The sequence below is a fragment of the Branchiostoma lanceolatum genome, chromosome 6, assembly GCF_035083965.1.
Source record: "Branchiostoma lanceolatum isolate klBraLanc5 chromosome 6, klBraLanc5.hap2, whole genome shotgun sequence".
In the NCBI taxonomy this organism is placed as follows: domain Eukaryota; kingdom Metazoa; phylum Chordata; class Leptocardii; order Amphioxiformes; family Branchiostomatidae; genus Branchiostoma; species Branchiostoma lanceolatum.
Window position 1 is genome coordinate 17,099,266 of NC_089727.1, and position 12,268 is coordinate 17,111,533.

The 12,268-nt window shown below is 41.4% G+C and overlaps 1 protein-coding gene and 1 long non-coding RNA gene across 3 annotated transcripts; both read right to left on the reverse strand.

The window, feature by feature from the left end:
• Positions 1-1,926: 1,926 nt before the first annotated feature.
• On the reverse strand, positions 1,927-5,640 carry LOC136436907 (uncharacterized). Its single transcript, XM_066431301.1, has 2 exons — positions 4,843-5,640; positions 1,927-3,599 (listed from the first exon to the last, which is right to left on the reverse strand). The coding sequence occupies exons 1-2, from the start codon at positions 5,230-5,232 to the stop codon at positions 3,414-3,416; spliced, it is 576 nt and encodes a 191-aa protein (XP_066287398.1). The 5' UTR covers positions 5,233-5,640; the 3' UTR covers positions 1,927-3,413.
• Positions 5,641-6,119: 479 nt separating this feature from the next.
• On the reverse strand, positions 6,120-8,668 carry LOC136436908 (uncharacterized). Of its 2 annotated transcripts, none has more exons than XR_010756111.1 (3): positions 8,520-8,668; positions 7,449-7,553; positions 6,120-6,897 (listed from the first exon to the last, which is right to left on the reverse strand). It is a non-coding gene; the product is annotated as an uncharacterized lncRNA (long non-coding RNA). The 2 variants fall into 2 exon arrangements; XR_010756110.1 differs by having other exon boundaries at positions 7,449-7,604.
• Positions 8,669-12,268: the final 3,600 nt, after the last annotated feature.

Genomic DNA, 12,268 nt, shown 5'->3' on the forward strand with positions numbered 1-12,268 from the left:
TGGTTTCTCGTTGTTTTAAATATTGTATACAACTGTGAACATGTAAGTGTGGCAAACCCCTTAAATTGTAATACTAGTAGTAAGTTTCGTGGTAGTCTTGCTTGTGTAACCGTCTTTACACTGATGTGTCATATCTGCAAATCTGACTAACGGTGTACTATAAGAGGGACGAACTTCACTAATTAATTCCAGAACTCTCGCTAACTTCTAAGGGCAGGGTGTAATTCATCTTGCGGGTTTCTGTCTTAGAGATGACGGCCGTAACGAGGTTGTAATGATCGATGTTCCGACTAAGGGTTAGATCCGGCGTCGCGACAGAGTCTAGATATAGCAGATAAGAGAAGGAATAAAGTGAACAGTGGCTCGGTTCTCAGCGATTCGACTTTCTGGACAAACAGAAGACGGAGGTCTGAGAGCGAGCTGCCGGTGTGTGTGACGACAATGCCCTGTGTCCCGTGTGTGTTCCTTTAGTCCTGTAGGCAGTTCCTCGTGCGGCATTCCCAAAAGAACCGGGCCGAAACACCGCCCTTCTTACAAACACATGACGTTAATACTCACGTCTGTGTAGACTCCAGTCCCCCAGACAAATCTGCTTGCCGTAGTGCATCCAGCAGGACAGATGATGCTGTGAAATGGGAAAATACCAATAAAAAACGCTCTAGTAGTTTGAAAGATAATTCGATATTTGAAAAATGTTAGAAATCATGCAGAAGATATAACTTTTCAAAATGATAATAATGTCTATATTTTGGGTTAACCATCTTGAAGCCTTCACATCTGTCTTACGTGAAGAAGTCGTCGTTGAAGTCCGTTGAGTCTGTAGAGCAGTCAACGGTATCTGGGAATTTAAGGCAAAATCACTCGATCAGCAACACTTTTCTCGCAATAACATGGCACCAAATTTAACTGCTACAAGGAAGTAGTGGGCGAGTTCAAATAGTGTGACCTCCATCGAGTCCGTATAGTAACTCGTGATATATATTGTACACTGGCCATCGAAAATTCTAACTGGTCTACAGATGTATCAGACGGAAATGTTTGAAATGTAGTGTTCGTGCTTTTGGGTCACATTTAAACGCAACGTACGGCTATCTTGCTAACTTCAATGATTACAACTTCTGCCTTTGCAGTGCCGCACTAGCACTCTCAAACTCCATGGATGTAAAGTCTGCCACATACCGTCACTTTCCGCCACTGGAAGTAGAATGGGGATACACAAGTACACAAGACATCGGAATATCACACGGAACTTAGCCATGGTGGCTTTGCTATTATCAGAATCTTCACAAGAGTAAATTTCTACCAAACCCTGCGACCCGCATGCAGAACTCTTCTTAACTTCCGGGTGCGTAGGCGTAGTTAAGGCGAGCCTGTGACGTCACGTGGGGGTCAAACTAGGTCATCAAAGTGGCGAGTTTTTGGAGTGACGTCTTGCTGGTTACTTCAAAGAAAAATGAGAAGTTGACTTCCTGATATACACTTATCTTCTTGCCAGGGTAGCGTGAACTTTTTAGCTATTGGGGTGGAGCAAGAAGTACGGACGTGACGAATTCGTTCTATCCATTACGCCACACGACGCCACGGAATTAGGAGCGAACGTTCCACGGTCATTCACCATCTTTTCACTAGAGGGTAATTAACAATTGTTGGTGCGAAATTAAGGACACGCGTTATACAACTTGTGAAGAAATTAAGAGCGTCATTCATCCTCTTTTAACTAGAGGCTGTGACCAAACATTTGATAGGTCGCTCAATGAATTTCATAGATATTGAAACTGTCTTTTTACGTATTGCAATTGTATGGTTTCCAGTCATTTAATGGCCCTCTAGTGCTCTTCTTTTGAACTACAGGTATGGCAGGATGCTAAAAAATGCAAACATACACTTTCATGATTTTCGTTGGTATGGAACTCAGGTAGACACATACAAAATTAAGGTCTTTATTTGCTACTATTAAAATGGAAAACAAAAACACGAAAAATACTAGATTGACAGGATTAAAGGAAAACATTTGTGATTCCTTCATATCTAATGTCATACTTTTGACATACATAACTTGCAAGGGGAGGAAGAATTGATAGATATAAGTCTACAATAAGTTCCTTATTTGCATAATAAATCACATAACAATTAGTGCTATAATACCCTATCGCTACATACATGTATAAGGAACTTCATACTTGTGACATACTGCTAGGTTAAGGCAAACATAATTAATTCATGCAGATTAGGAAGTCATTTGCATGATCAACAAAGGAGTGGCGTAACGTTCTCCTCAAGGACAGGAATTTCAAATTTGTGACATTTTTATCTAGTGAGAGGGGCACACAACTGGTAGACACCATATGATTACTAGTAGGAGCTTTTTCATATAGTATAAAAAGTATGCATTTCATAATCCTTTGTGATACATAAAAATGATAGGAATTTCATCCTTGCTACATGCAAGTTGCAGATCATTAGATATTAACTACGGCAAATTGTGGTACATTAATTTGTAGTATTAAAAAAAAAGCAATGATATACATGTATAGTGTGTGGACAATGGGTGCCAACTATCTACAATAGTAGACACAGAAACTCAGGTATCATTGAAAATACTACAAAATTAGCATTGCTGGGGTCCATGGGGACTACAAATGTTAACTTTAAAGGTTAATCGTCTCTACTTCTCTCTGTAATTTTCACTATATTAAAAGAAAGGATTATAAAAGAACTATTATAAAAGAACACAAACATACTACATACTACATGTATGCACAGTTGTATATGTTTCGTACAGCATAAACATAGAATAAACCTTTCCTAGAGGTTGATTACCATTACAAAGCTCAGTCAACACTAGGGGTGGATACCGGTTCGCTGGACCTGATACGGACCAATATAACATCCAAGAACCGAGTCCAAAAAACCTGAAAGCCAAAAACCTGAGTCCAAAAAAAACTGAACAAAGCACAAATATATTTTTCTATTTTGTTTGATGAAAAGTGTTTTGAGTCTCCCTATGAGAAGAAAAGGCATATGCAATGTAAAATAAGTGCAACATTGAAATATCAAATACTGGTTTGCCTTAAAAGTCTTCTCACCAAGAAACTTTTACAGTCATGCATGTCAGTCTTGATTCGCTATGCTTAATATTGGTTAATAAAACAAAACATGTCAAGTAGACAGGATCAGGTCGAGGTTCAGGTCCGGACCTGAACCTAAATCTCTGGACCTAAACCTGGACTTGGACCTTATTAAGCTGAACCGGTATCCACCCCTAGTCAACACTTGACACAGAGTCATAGAAGAAAGGTGACATCTTATAATTCCACCTGCTTGAAATTGTCACGTATACTATATAGTATACTGTTCGACCTTGATATAAAATTCCAGCGGTAATGTTATATGTTCCTGAAGAAGTCACTGTCTCACTCACCGACTTGACTTTGGGCAACAAAAATTGTAGACTCGATTTCTACATCATAGTCAGACAGATATCTGTCACAGCCATACGGCACTTGCAGGCCTTTGTACAAGATCCGCATTCTCGTAAGAGGTAGTTCGTTCCCTTGTGCATGTCTGACCCTCCGGTATAGTTGGTCCACCGTAGCATCCTAGAAAAGAGATATGTATGAGTATGATGATCATGAAACATCACAATATTATGACCTGCAGTGGCCCCTTCTCTCTGAAAGGAGGAGGAACGCCCGCCTCACCTTTTTCTATAAGCTAGTCAATAACTACATCAATATCAACACAGATAGTCTACTGAAACCAGCTCAGGGGCGCACCCGGGGGAGCCACACGCTCAAATTTTAACCACTCTACGCACGGACAGACTCTTACAAACATTCATTCTTCCCCCGCACCATACCCGAGTGGAACGCCCTGCCTGGCGCGGTTGTTACGGCTCCCACCGTTGAGTCTTTCCGCGCCAGGCTGGAGGCCTGCCCGCCTTAGCCTGGGACCTCCTCCCCCCCCTACTTTGCCCCTAGTCGGGTTATTTGGGGGTAACCGAAGTTGAAGTTGAACTAGAGGGACCTAACTTATTGATGTGTCATTTCTTTGTCTACCGCTCCGTAATATCTTCAGAGGAAAAGATCATACAAAGCACCGCTGTAGTATCATACCTAGCCTGCTAGAAGGCCCCAAATCTTATCATTCAAACATTTAATTAAAGGTCCCATTGAGACCTACCCACATACCAAAAATGAAGACAATCTACCTAGACATTCTCGAGTTACTAGTAATAGTATCATGTTCACAGACAGACACACACACAAACACTCCCGAAGACATAACCCCCATTCTTCAAGCTATCTACCACTAAAAAATCAGGACCATAACATGTCCAGAACACGAGATATCAAAACAGGAAGTTCCGCTGCAGTACCGAAACAAGCCGCTAGGGGACCCAAAATGTAACCATTTCCAAGTCTCATCAAGACCTACCCACCTACCAAATATCAAGACAATCCATCCAAGCCTTCTCGAGTTATGCTGTTTGTTACAAACATACTAGTACATACAAACGCTACCCTCTGCATAACCTTCTCAGCGAAGGTAATGATATTGTGCCAATACAATGTAATGGACTGTTGGTGGCAACTTGGTGCCGGTTTAGCCTTGCTGGGCCACATATGTGCTTGCAGCAGGGGGCTAGTCTTAATGATGCAATCATTTGTAAGATATGTACAATACAATGTTGCATGTGTGATCATTTAGCAGACAAGGTGGCAAAATGCATCAATAACCTGACATACAGTTTACACCTAACCGTTACTGTAGAGTACATACTATTGTCAATCTAATGTTATGCTTGACCTGGGGTATCCCAGGAGTTTAGTAAACAAATACCTTGCATATCCTAACAGTGGTTGTTTTTCCATCGAGTCCCCTCACAAAAAGTCGCAACATGTGGCTGTTTTCATCCTTGTTGGATCTGAGTTGAGAAATTTTTGACTCAATTCCAGTGATTCTCTCCTCCTGTTGTTCGAACGATATTTTCGCGCCCCCTATCTCCCTCTTTGAGTACTGCAGGCTCCCCTTGACGTCCTGAACCTCGCGGATGAGGTCATCAAGTCGCCTGTTGGTTGTCACCGTGACCGTTTCGATGAAGGACTTGAAGTTCCTCTCCTGGAGTTCCATGAGGCCGGTGAACTCCTTCTTCTGGTTCTCAAGAAGTTCTCTTACCGTCGACATGGTGACAACGTCTTCATCCAGACCACTCCGGTTTCTTTTCGCCATGATGTTTACGCGATCGTGAAGACACTACTTCTTCTTCTTCTTCCAGATGCTACACGAGGAGTGGGTTTGGAGTCAGGTTCGTCTTGAGATCAAGCCCCGACTCTTTACTGACCCGATGCGAGGAATTCAGTAGGGGAAAACGCACAGTTCCTACCGTGCCGAGGAACTCTCTACTCGCTACTCATTGAAACAGCCCAGCCGGAGAAGTGCGCCATTTTGAATCGTGACGTCACGAACGCAAAACTCCTCAGCAGGGGTGGAAACTTTGATCTCCAAGCAGATGTTGGGGAGGCGAAAGTGTTACGTTTTCCAAGTTCCCCTTCTCTACGAAGAGGATGCAGCCTGTCAGCTTATCTGTGTTTTTGAGTAACAAAACCATGATAGAGAGAATAAAACACGCTATATTTGTTAACATGACAACAACCCCCAATCTCTGACCGATTGTGACGTTATAGGAAGTCTGCGAAGGAGGCTAACTTTAATGATACAGACGTTTCTATTCTAATCAAAATGAAACAGCATATTTCAAGGCACATATCAAAGGTCAAATATTGAACCTCCTAAGAGAACCAAACTGAGAATTCCTTTAATTTTTTTATGTCTATCTCTTTAAGTATACCAAGTAAAACCATTGTCATTCCAGAGTATGTATCCGTGAATTGTTAGCAGTAACACCTAGCTTAAGTGCACTGTGAACCAGTCAGTATTGCCCTGATGAAGACGACAGACAGTCATCGAAACGTCGTCTTTTTGTAAATACTTGGTTGTGAATAAAAGAACCTTGCTATTCAGAGAGTATGTAATTTTAATAGTGGACTAGCTAGTTCATGAACAACCTTTTACATGGTAGAATAAAAAAGCAATCAAATTATGACTTGACTCTTCCATGACGTAGCTCTTATAGTTGCCTTTATTTCTCTTGAAGCATATAAAGAACTACAAAGAAAAACGTCCAGCCTACAAATGCAGTCGAGATAAGAATTTTCCATATACACTGTACTCATCATTAAAATTCAAGGTGAGAAAAAAAGTAGTAATGGACTTTCATTTACTATTAATCTAGAAAATGCTGTTTTTCTAAATACTTTTCATTCCTTCAAAAATCAAGTTATTCCTGTAAAACATCTTTGATTGCTTGTTATTGTGATGATATTTTCACAATCTCTCGACACGGCCGGTCAGTCATTTCATGGATATTCATCAAGAATTGAAATGCGTAAAAGTCAACTTCATTGTGTGTTCTATTGTTGCCAAGCAAATAATTCCAACTACCGTTGGTTTCTTTATTGGAAATTGCAGCAAGACAACCGTTGGTTGAAGATACAGTTGTCACAGGTAAAGAAATACGACTGTTTGTACACATGTCGTTACATGAGAAGCAAATGGATATTTCAAAGGAGAAGTCCACGTTCAAAATTTTTGGTACATATCAGGGTACAGTTCTCCGCTAGGGGGCGGTTGTAGAAGCTCAATGATGCATGCCAGCTTTGGTACACAGCAGACTGCAGTTCATCAGAATTCCGCTAAGTGGTGGCTCAGTGGGATGAGGCACGATATTCTTATAGACGTATTATTGCCAATGCCAGGTTGTTGCGAGGCCACAGTAGAGGGTCTTTATGATGAGGGTAGCAACCCCAGCTGCTACTAAACCACCAAAGCTGGCGCCTATTCAGACATAAGAAACAATATGTGTTTAATGAAAACAATGACAATGACAATGACAATGAACTTTATTGCATATTCATGCCTAAAATTCAATCATCAGTTGAAAAATTTGAAACACTGACGTCATATAGTTCAATTATCAGGCGAGAAGGCGTCAGCACGGCATAGGCTGCAAACTGTGGAAATCCCAGAACTTTGACGGACTTATGTGAAACAACTTGAAGTAAGAATTTGACTTTGGAATATATCAAGCATAGCATAGAAGGATTCTCAATTTTTTGTGTAGCTTTCCTTTAAAAGAACAAAGTTTGTTTTTTCAAAACTATAAATTTTCAGTCTGCAAATGAAATGCGTTTGTTTTAAAGGGGCTGTCGAACATTGATTCTTCTGCAACAAATAATGTCACATAAAAAAGTCTGTCTTCAACCATAGTCCCTTTTGTGTCCTGCTATGTTGTGTTGTTTTCGTTTTTGTGTTGTACTCGTGTTGTGCTCTGTTGTACTGAGGCATGGGCACTTCTCTTATAGCCTGTGTCCTAGGGTAAGACTTACCATTCTTGGAAGTCGAAGCTAGTGCTGAGGACGTAGGCTGTCTTGTTCTCATGTCAGCGTTGGACAACGAGGCCGTAATGTTGCTTCCAGCTGGTCCTATGGGTGCTTCGGAAAGAGGTAAAAACGTAGAGATCACCTCAGCTGGTCCTATGGGTGCTTTAGAAAGAAGTAAAAGCGTAGAGGTCACCTCAGCTGGTCCTATGGGTGCTTTAGAAAGAGGTAAAAGCGTAGAGGTCACCTCAGCTGGTCCTATGGGTGCTTCGGAAAGAGGTAAAAGTGTAGAGGTCACCACAGCTGGTCCTATTGGTGCTTCGGAAAGCTAGAGGTAAAAGCGTAGAGGTCACCACAGCTGGTCCTATTGGTGCTTCGGAAAGAGGTAAAAGCGTAGAGGTCACCTCAGCTGGCCCTATGGGTGCTTCGGAAAGAGGTAAAAGCGTAGAGGTCACCTCAGCTGGTCCCATGGGTGCTTTGGAAAGAGGTAAAAGCGTAGAGGTCACCTCAGCTGGTTCTATGGGTGCTTCGGAAAGAGGTGAAAGCGTAGAGGTCACGCCATCTGGTCCTATAGCTATAAAGGTGCTTCGGAAAGAGGTAAAAGCGTAGAGGTCACCTCAGCTGGTCCTATGAGTGCTTCGGATAGTGGCGAAAGCGTATTTCAACATTACTCACCTACGGTACTAGTGTTTTCGCAAAATTGGACCAAATGTAAGAGCCCTAACATTTAATTGCACAGATTTATGTATAGGGTGCTTCGGAAAGAGGTAAAAGCGTAGATAGAAGGCACCTCAGCTGGTCCTATGGATGCTTCGGAGAGGTATTTCAACATCAGTCACCAACGGTGACTTTGTATTATGTTTTGTCAAAACCGAGCCAAATATAAGAGCGTTAAAAGTTTTGCACAAATATATGCGAAGACGCCAAAACGTCATCAACACCAACCCGAAACCGTGGCTTTGATTCATTGAACCATACAAGCAATGGTTATATTCAAAACGCCTGTTACGAGTATATACCCAGCATCAAGCGATTGACCTAGACATTCATATTGCTCTACAATATTAGGCTTTCTCTTACCGGTGACGTCACAGCCCAGGAGTTCCATCCGAAGAGCTGGAAGTCCGTGCCAAGTCGCTGGGTGGAGCTGTATCAGCCGTGTAACGATGGGCCTGTCAAACATGTTCGTCTTCTGTCCAGCTGCGTCGGTATTCCCAGGAAACCTCTCTGGAGACTAGTTACATTAAAAAACAACACTTTAATTTACTTCGGTCAAGCTCCCACTAGGACCATACTCAAAAGCCTTTTCCACTCACTGTACGCTGGCCATTATCAGGGATTTAAACTTCGACTTTCATATTTGTCAGGCTGGCCTCAGCTCTTATGTTGTCTTGTTGTTGCGTGAAATGAAAAGTATTAGTCCTCATTTACATGCCGTTTGAAAAGTGACTAGATCTAAGCTTATGTGGTGACATTATCTTTGTGTTCTCTCTATGCTTTCGCTTGCGACCAGGCCGTAACAATACATAGAATACATAGATTATCATAATCGTTTTCATTCAACGTCAGTTCAATCGATTTGTGAGACTGGTCAGGAATACATGAGTATCTTCTTATGAAAAATGTAGTTCAACATTTTTTTATTATTTTTTTTATTTTTATCAAAAAAACACAGATTTATCCAGAATATATGTCAATGTTACAGAAAGGTATGTTGGTATCTTACAAGCACGATATGTTACAATGTTTGCACCAAAGATTATATGTGTTACTGTACATATACTGGCAGGATAGTCCAAGATTAAACCACATATCAAATAAAGTTAATGCAATTCAACATACCGTTACGTTATACTGGTCTCTTATGATATCCCAGCCCAAATTGGTGTCAAGGTAGAGAATGCGGTAACTTGTGATCCAAAACTTGTCTTGTGGGCCATCGTACCCCTGGGTGATGACACCTGTAACTGTTTTCGGTTCCCCCAGGTTCACCTGTATCCATGACCCCGTGGTCAGAGCCAGGTTCGGCAGCCAGGCAAAGTCTCCGTTTAACCGTGCGTACCAAGGCCACCACACGCCGAAAAACGTAGCTACAGACGAGGACGTGATGTCTAGGTCCTGTATGGTCCTGTCTTCCATTCCAAGTGCCCTAGGACAGACTAGAAATACACAGGTATTGGGTTGGGGTAGTGCTGCGTACCTAAACGTAACATCAGGTACAGGTACCGGTACAGAGGTTTAGGTACAGGTCCGGACCTGTACCTGAACAATTTGAAAAATTAACATGTGTTCTAGCTCCTGAACTTCTTCAATAATGACAGAACCATAAATAAACAGTCAACAACTTGTCAGTATCTTTATTCAAAAAACATAACTAGGTTCCTACCGCCAAACTCCCTTGGCCTTGCTATCAAAACTCCCGACCTGCCTGAATGATCTGTTGCATATTATATACGCTATTCCAAGGTGCCACTTTGGTCACGTTTAATTTGGTGTTGCAAGAGGCCATGAGGTCAGGAGATCAGTCACAAAATAAGCACATACTTTATATCGGTACAGTACCGGTACTTCATGATCCGGTATTTTGTACCTGTACCTAATCCGTTTTTACGGTACAGTACCGGTACGCAGCACTAGGTTGGGGCCTGCCAAAATTAAAGACTTCTGATGACCAGCAAAACTATTGATACGACTAAGTAACTCTATCCCACACGTTTTATTCTAATTCTGAAACCCGCTGTCAATAATACTCTGACTACAAAAATGTTGGTGATGGTTAATTCAGAAATGTTCGCGACTTCGCGGTGATTTAATGTTCGCGGATTTCGCGGTGAACTCTCTTTACCGAGAACTTAAAACAACCACGAAAAGCCGTTCCATTGTGTAAGACTGTAGCGCTACTATTTCAAACGCGAACTCAAAACCACCGCGAACACTCCATATTCACCCTACCGCGAAATTAAATTCTGCATTTACTGTATGCAGGTGACGCTGTTCAAGTCGCCTTATTCAAAGATCTGTTCAAAGCTGTGATGACAGTTTCTTCCAAAGTTGACGTTCGTCAAAAGCGTACTTGTACTTGTAAAATGTAGGTTCTCAAATCACAGTGGAGCTGCAAAGCTAAGATCAAATTTCAGTTAGCGTCGGCAAATGTTCTTTTGAGGTGTTCCATCTCGCGTGTATGACGTCATTCCCGCCACAACGTGTAATACGTCACCCATTAGAACTAACTAGTAGAAACCTTTCACTACGTAGGTGAAGGACGTGCGAGTAAACAAAAAGTTGTAACTTCCTGTCAACAGAATTGAAAAGGAAGCCCAAACAAAACCTAATTTCAATGGTCCAATTGTTCTGCTTTTTCTAGTCTCCAAGAACTATTCCTTCACACATCTTTGACGTACGGCCTTGTGGTAGCCGTGCTCATGCCTTCGTTTCAAATCTGAATGGACAATGAAAACACATACCGTCATTTTTCGTCTCCGATGCTACTTCATCACTGAGTAGACAGCCGATACTCAGGTACACAAAGAACCGAGGAACCACTCGAAAGTTGAGCATGGATGATTAGTTAGCAAGATACACAAAAAGTAGAAAGAACGCGAGAAGAATTCCAGGCCAAATCTTGCGATCTGCGTTAAGTTCTGGTCAGTACACTATGCGTTGGCGTTGTTGCCACAAGTAGGTGACGTCACATGAGGGCTTGATTGGTCAAGATAACGTATTGAGAGAGAAATGTTTTTACAAGTAGTGTTAGGAATGAGATTGGCATAGTGCCCAGGTTCTACCATGCATTACCATATGAGAAATTACAGAAAAATCACGCTCGTTTGTAAGACTTGCTCATCCGGTGGTGCATTGTTACGAATTACATACAAATATTACTCCCTGCACAGACTTTACTGAATGCGAAGCTGACTAACTCGTCGATTCCCTCGAATTCACCCAGGAAAGACAGACCGAAAAGCCCTATTAATTCTGGTCCGGAAATGCAAGAACCTGACGTCACCTATTGTGACCTAACAATTGATAAATTCAATCATCAGGCGAGTAGCCGTCAGTACGGCGCAAGTTGCAAATGGCGGGAGAGCCCTGAACTTTGACGGACTTATATAAAACAAGTGAGGACTTAACTTTGGGGTATATTTAGCAAAGACTTTTCAATTTCAAGTTTAGCCTTTCTTTAAAGTGCTGCATGGGAGGTTTTATGTTATAACGAGACATTGATGTGTCTTATTCCACTGATTCGACGTTCCATGGTCTTTATTTAGTTATTCAATTTCTAGTATAGTTACATCAATGTGATCAACGTCCGTATGCCTCCGTATATTCTTGGTTTACTTGAGTAAATGCTAGAAAGATAGCGATAGCCACAAGTAATCTAGTTGGCAATAATGAAGTGTCAAGAAAATGGAAGTCTAATTTGAATGGTAGCACCCCACTTTCTGTTTGCAGACCTGAACAATATGATAGTACTTGGTTTAATCAGAGGAAGACTAATAGAGATATGTATAGATTTTTTGGACATCTCTTAAATTAACTGATGTCCCACACAATGTGCAATTATAATGGCTGTACCTCTTTGACACTCCAATCCCATGGAAACAAGTTTTTAACTCCATATTAAGATGTACCATTGACCCAACTTCTAGATTGTTCCAATATAAACTTATTCATAAAATTCTGCCTACCAATGGACTTTCATATATATGGAAGTGTGTAGATAGTCCATTAGGCTCCCTTTGCCATGTTGAAGAAAAAACTTACACTCATGTCTTCTGGGATTGTATCGGTGTAGTCTCCTTTTGGAATAAAATATAAAAAAAACTGGT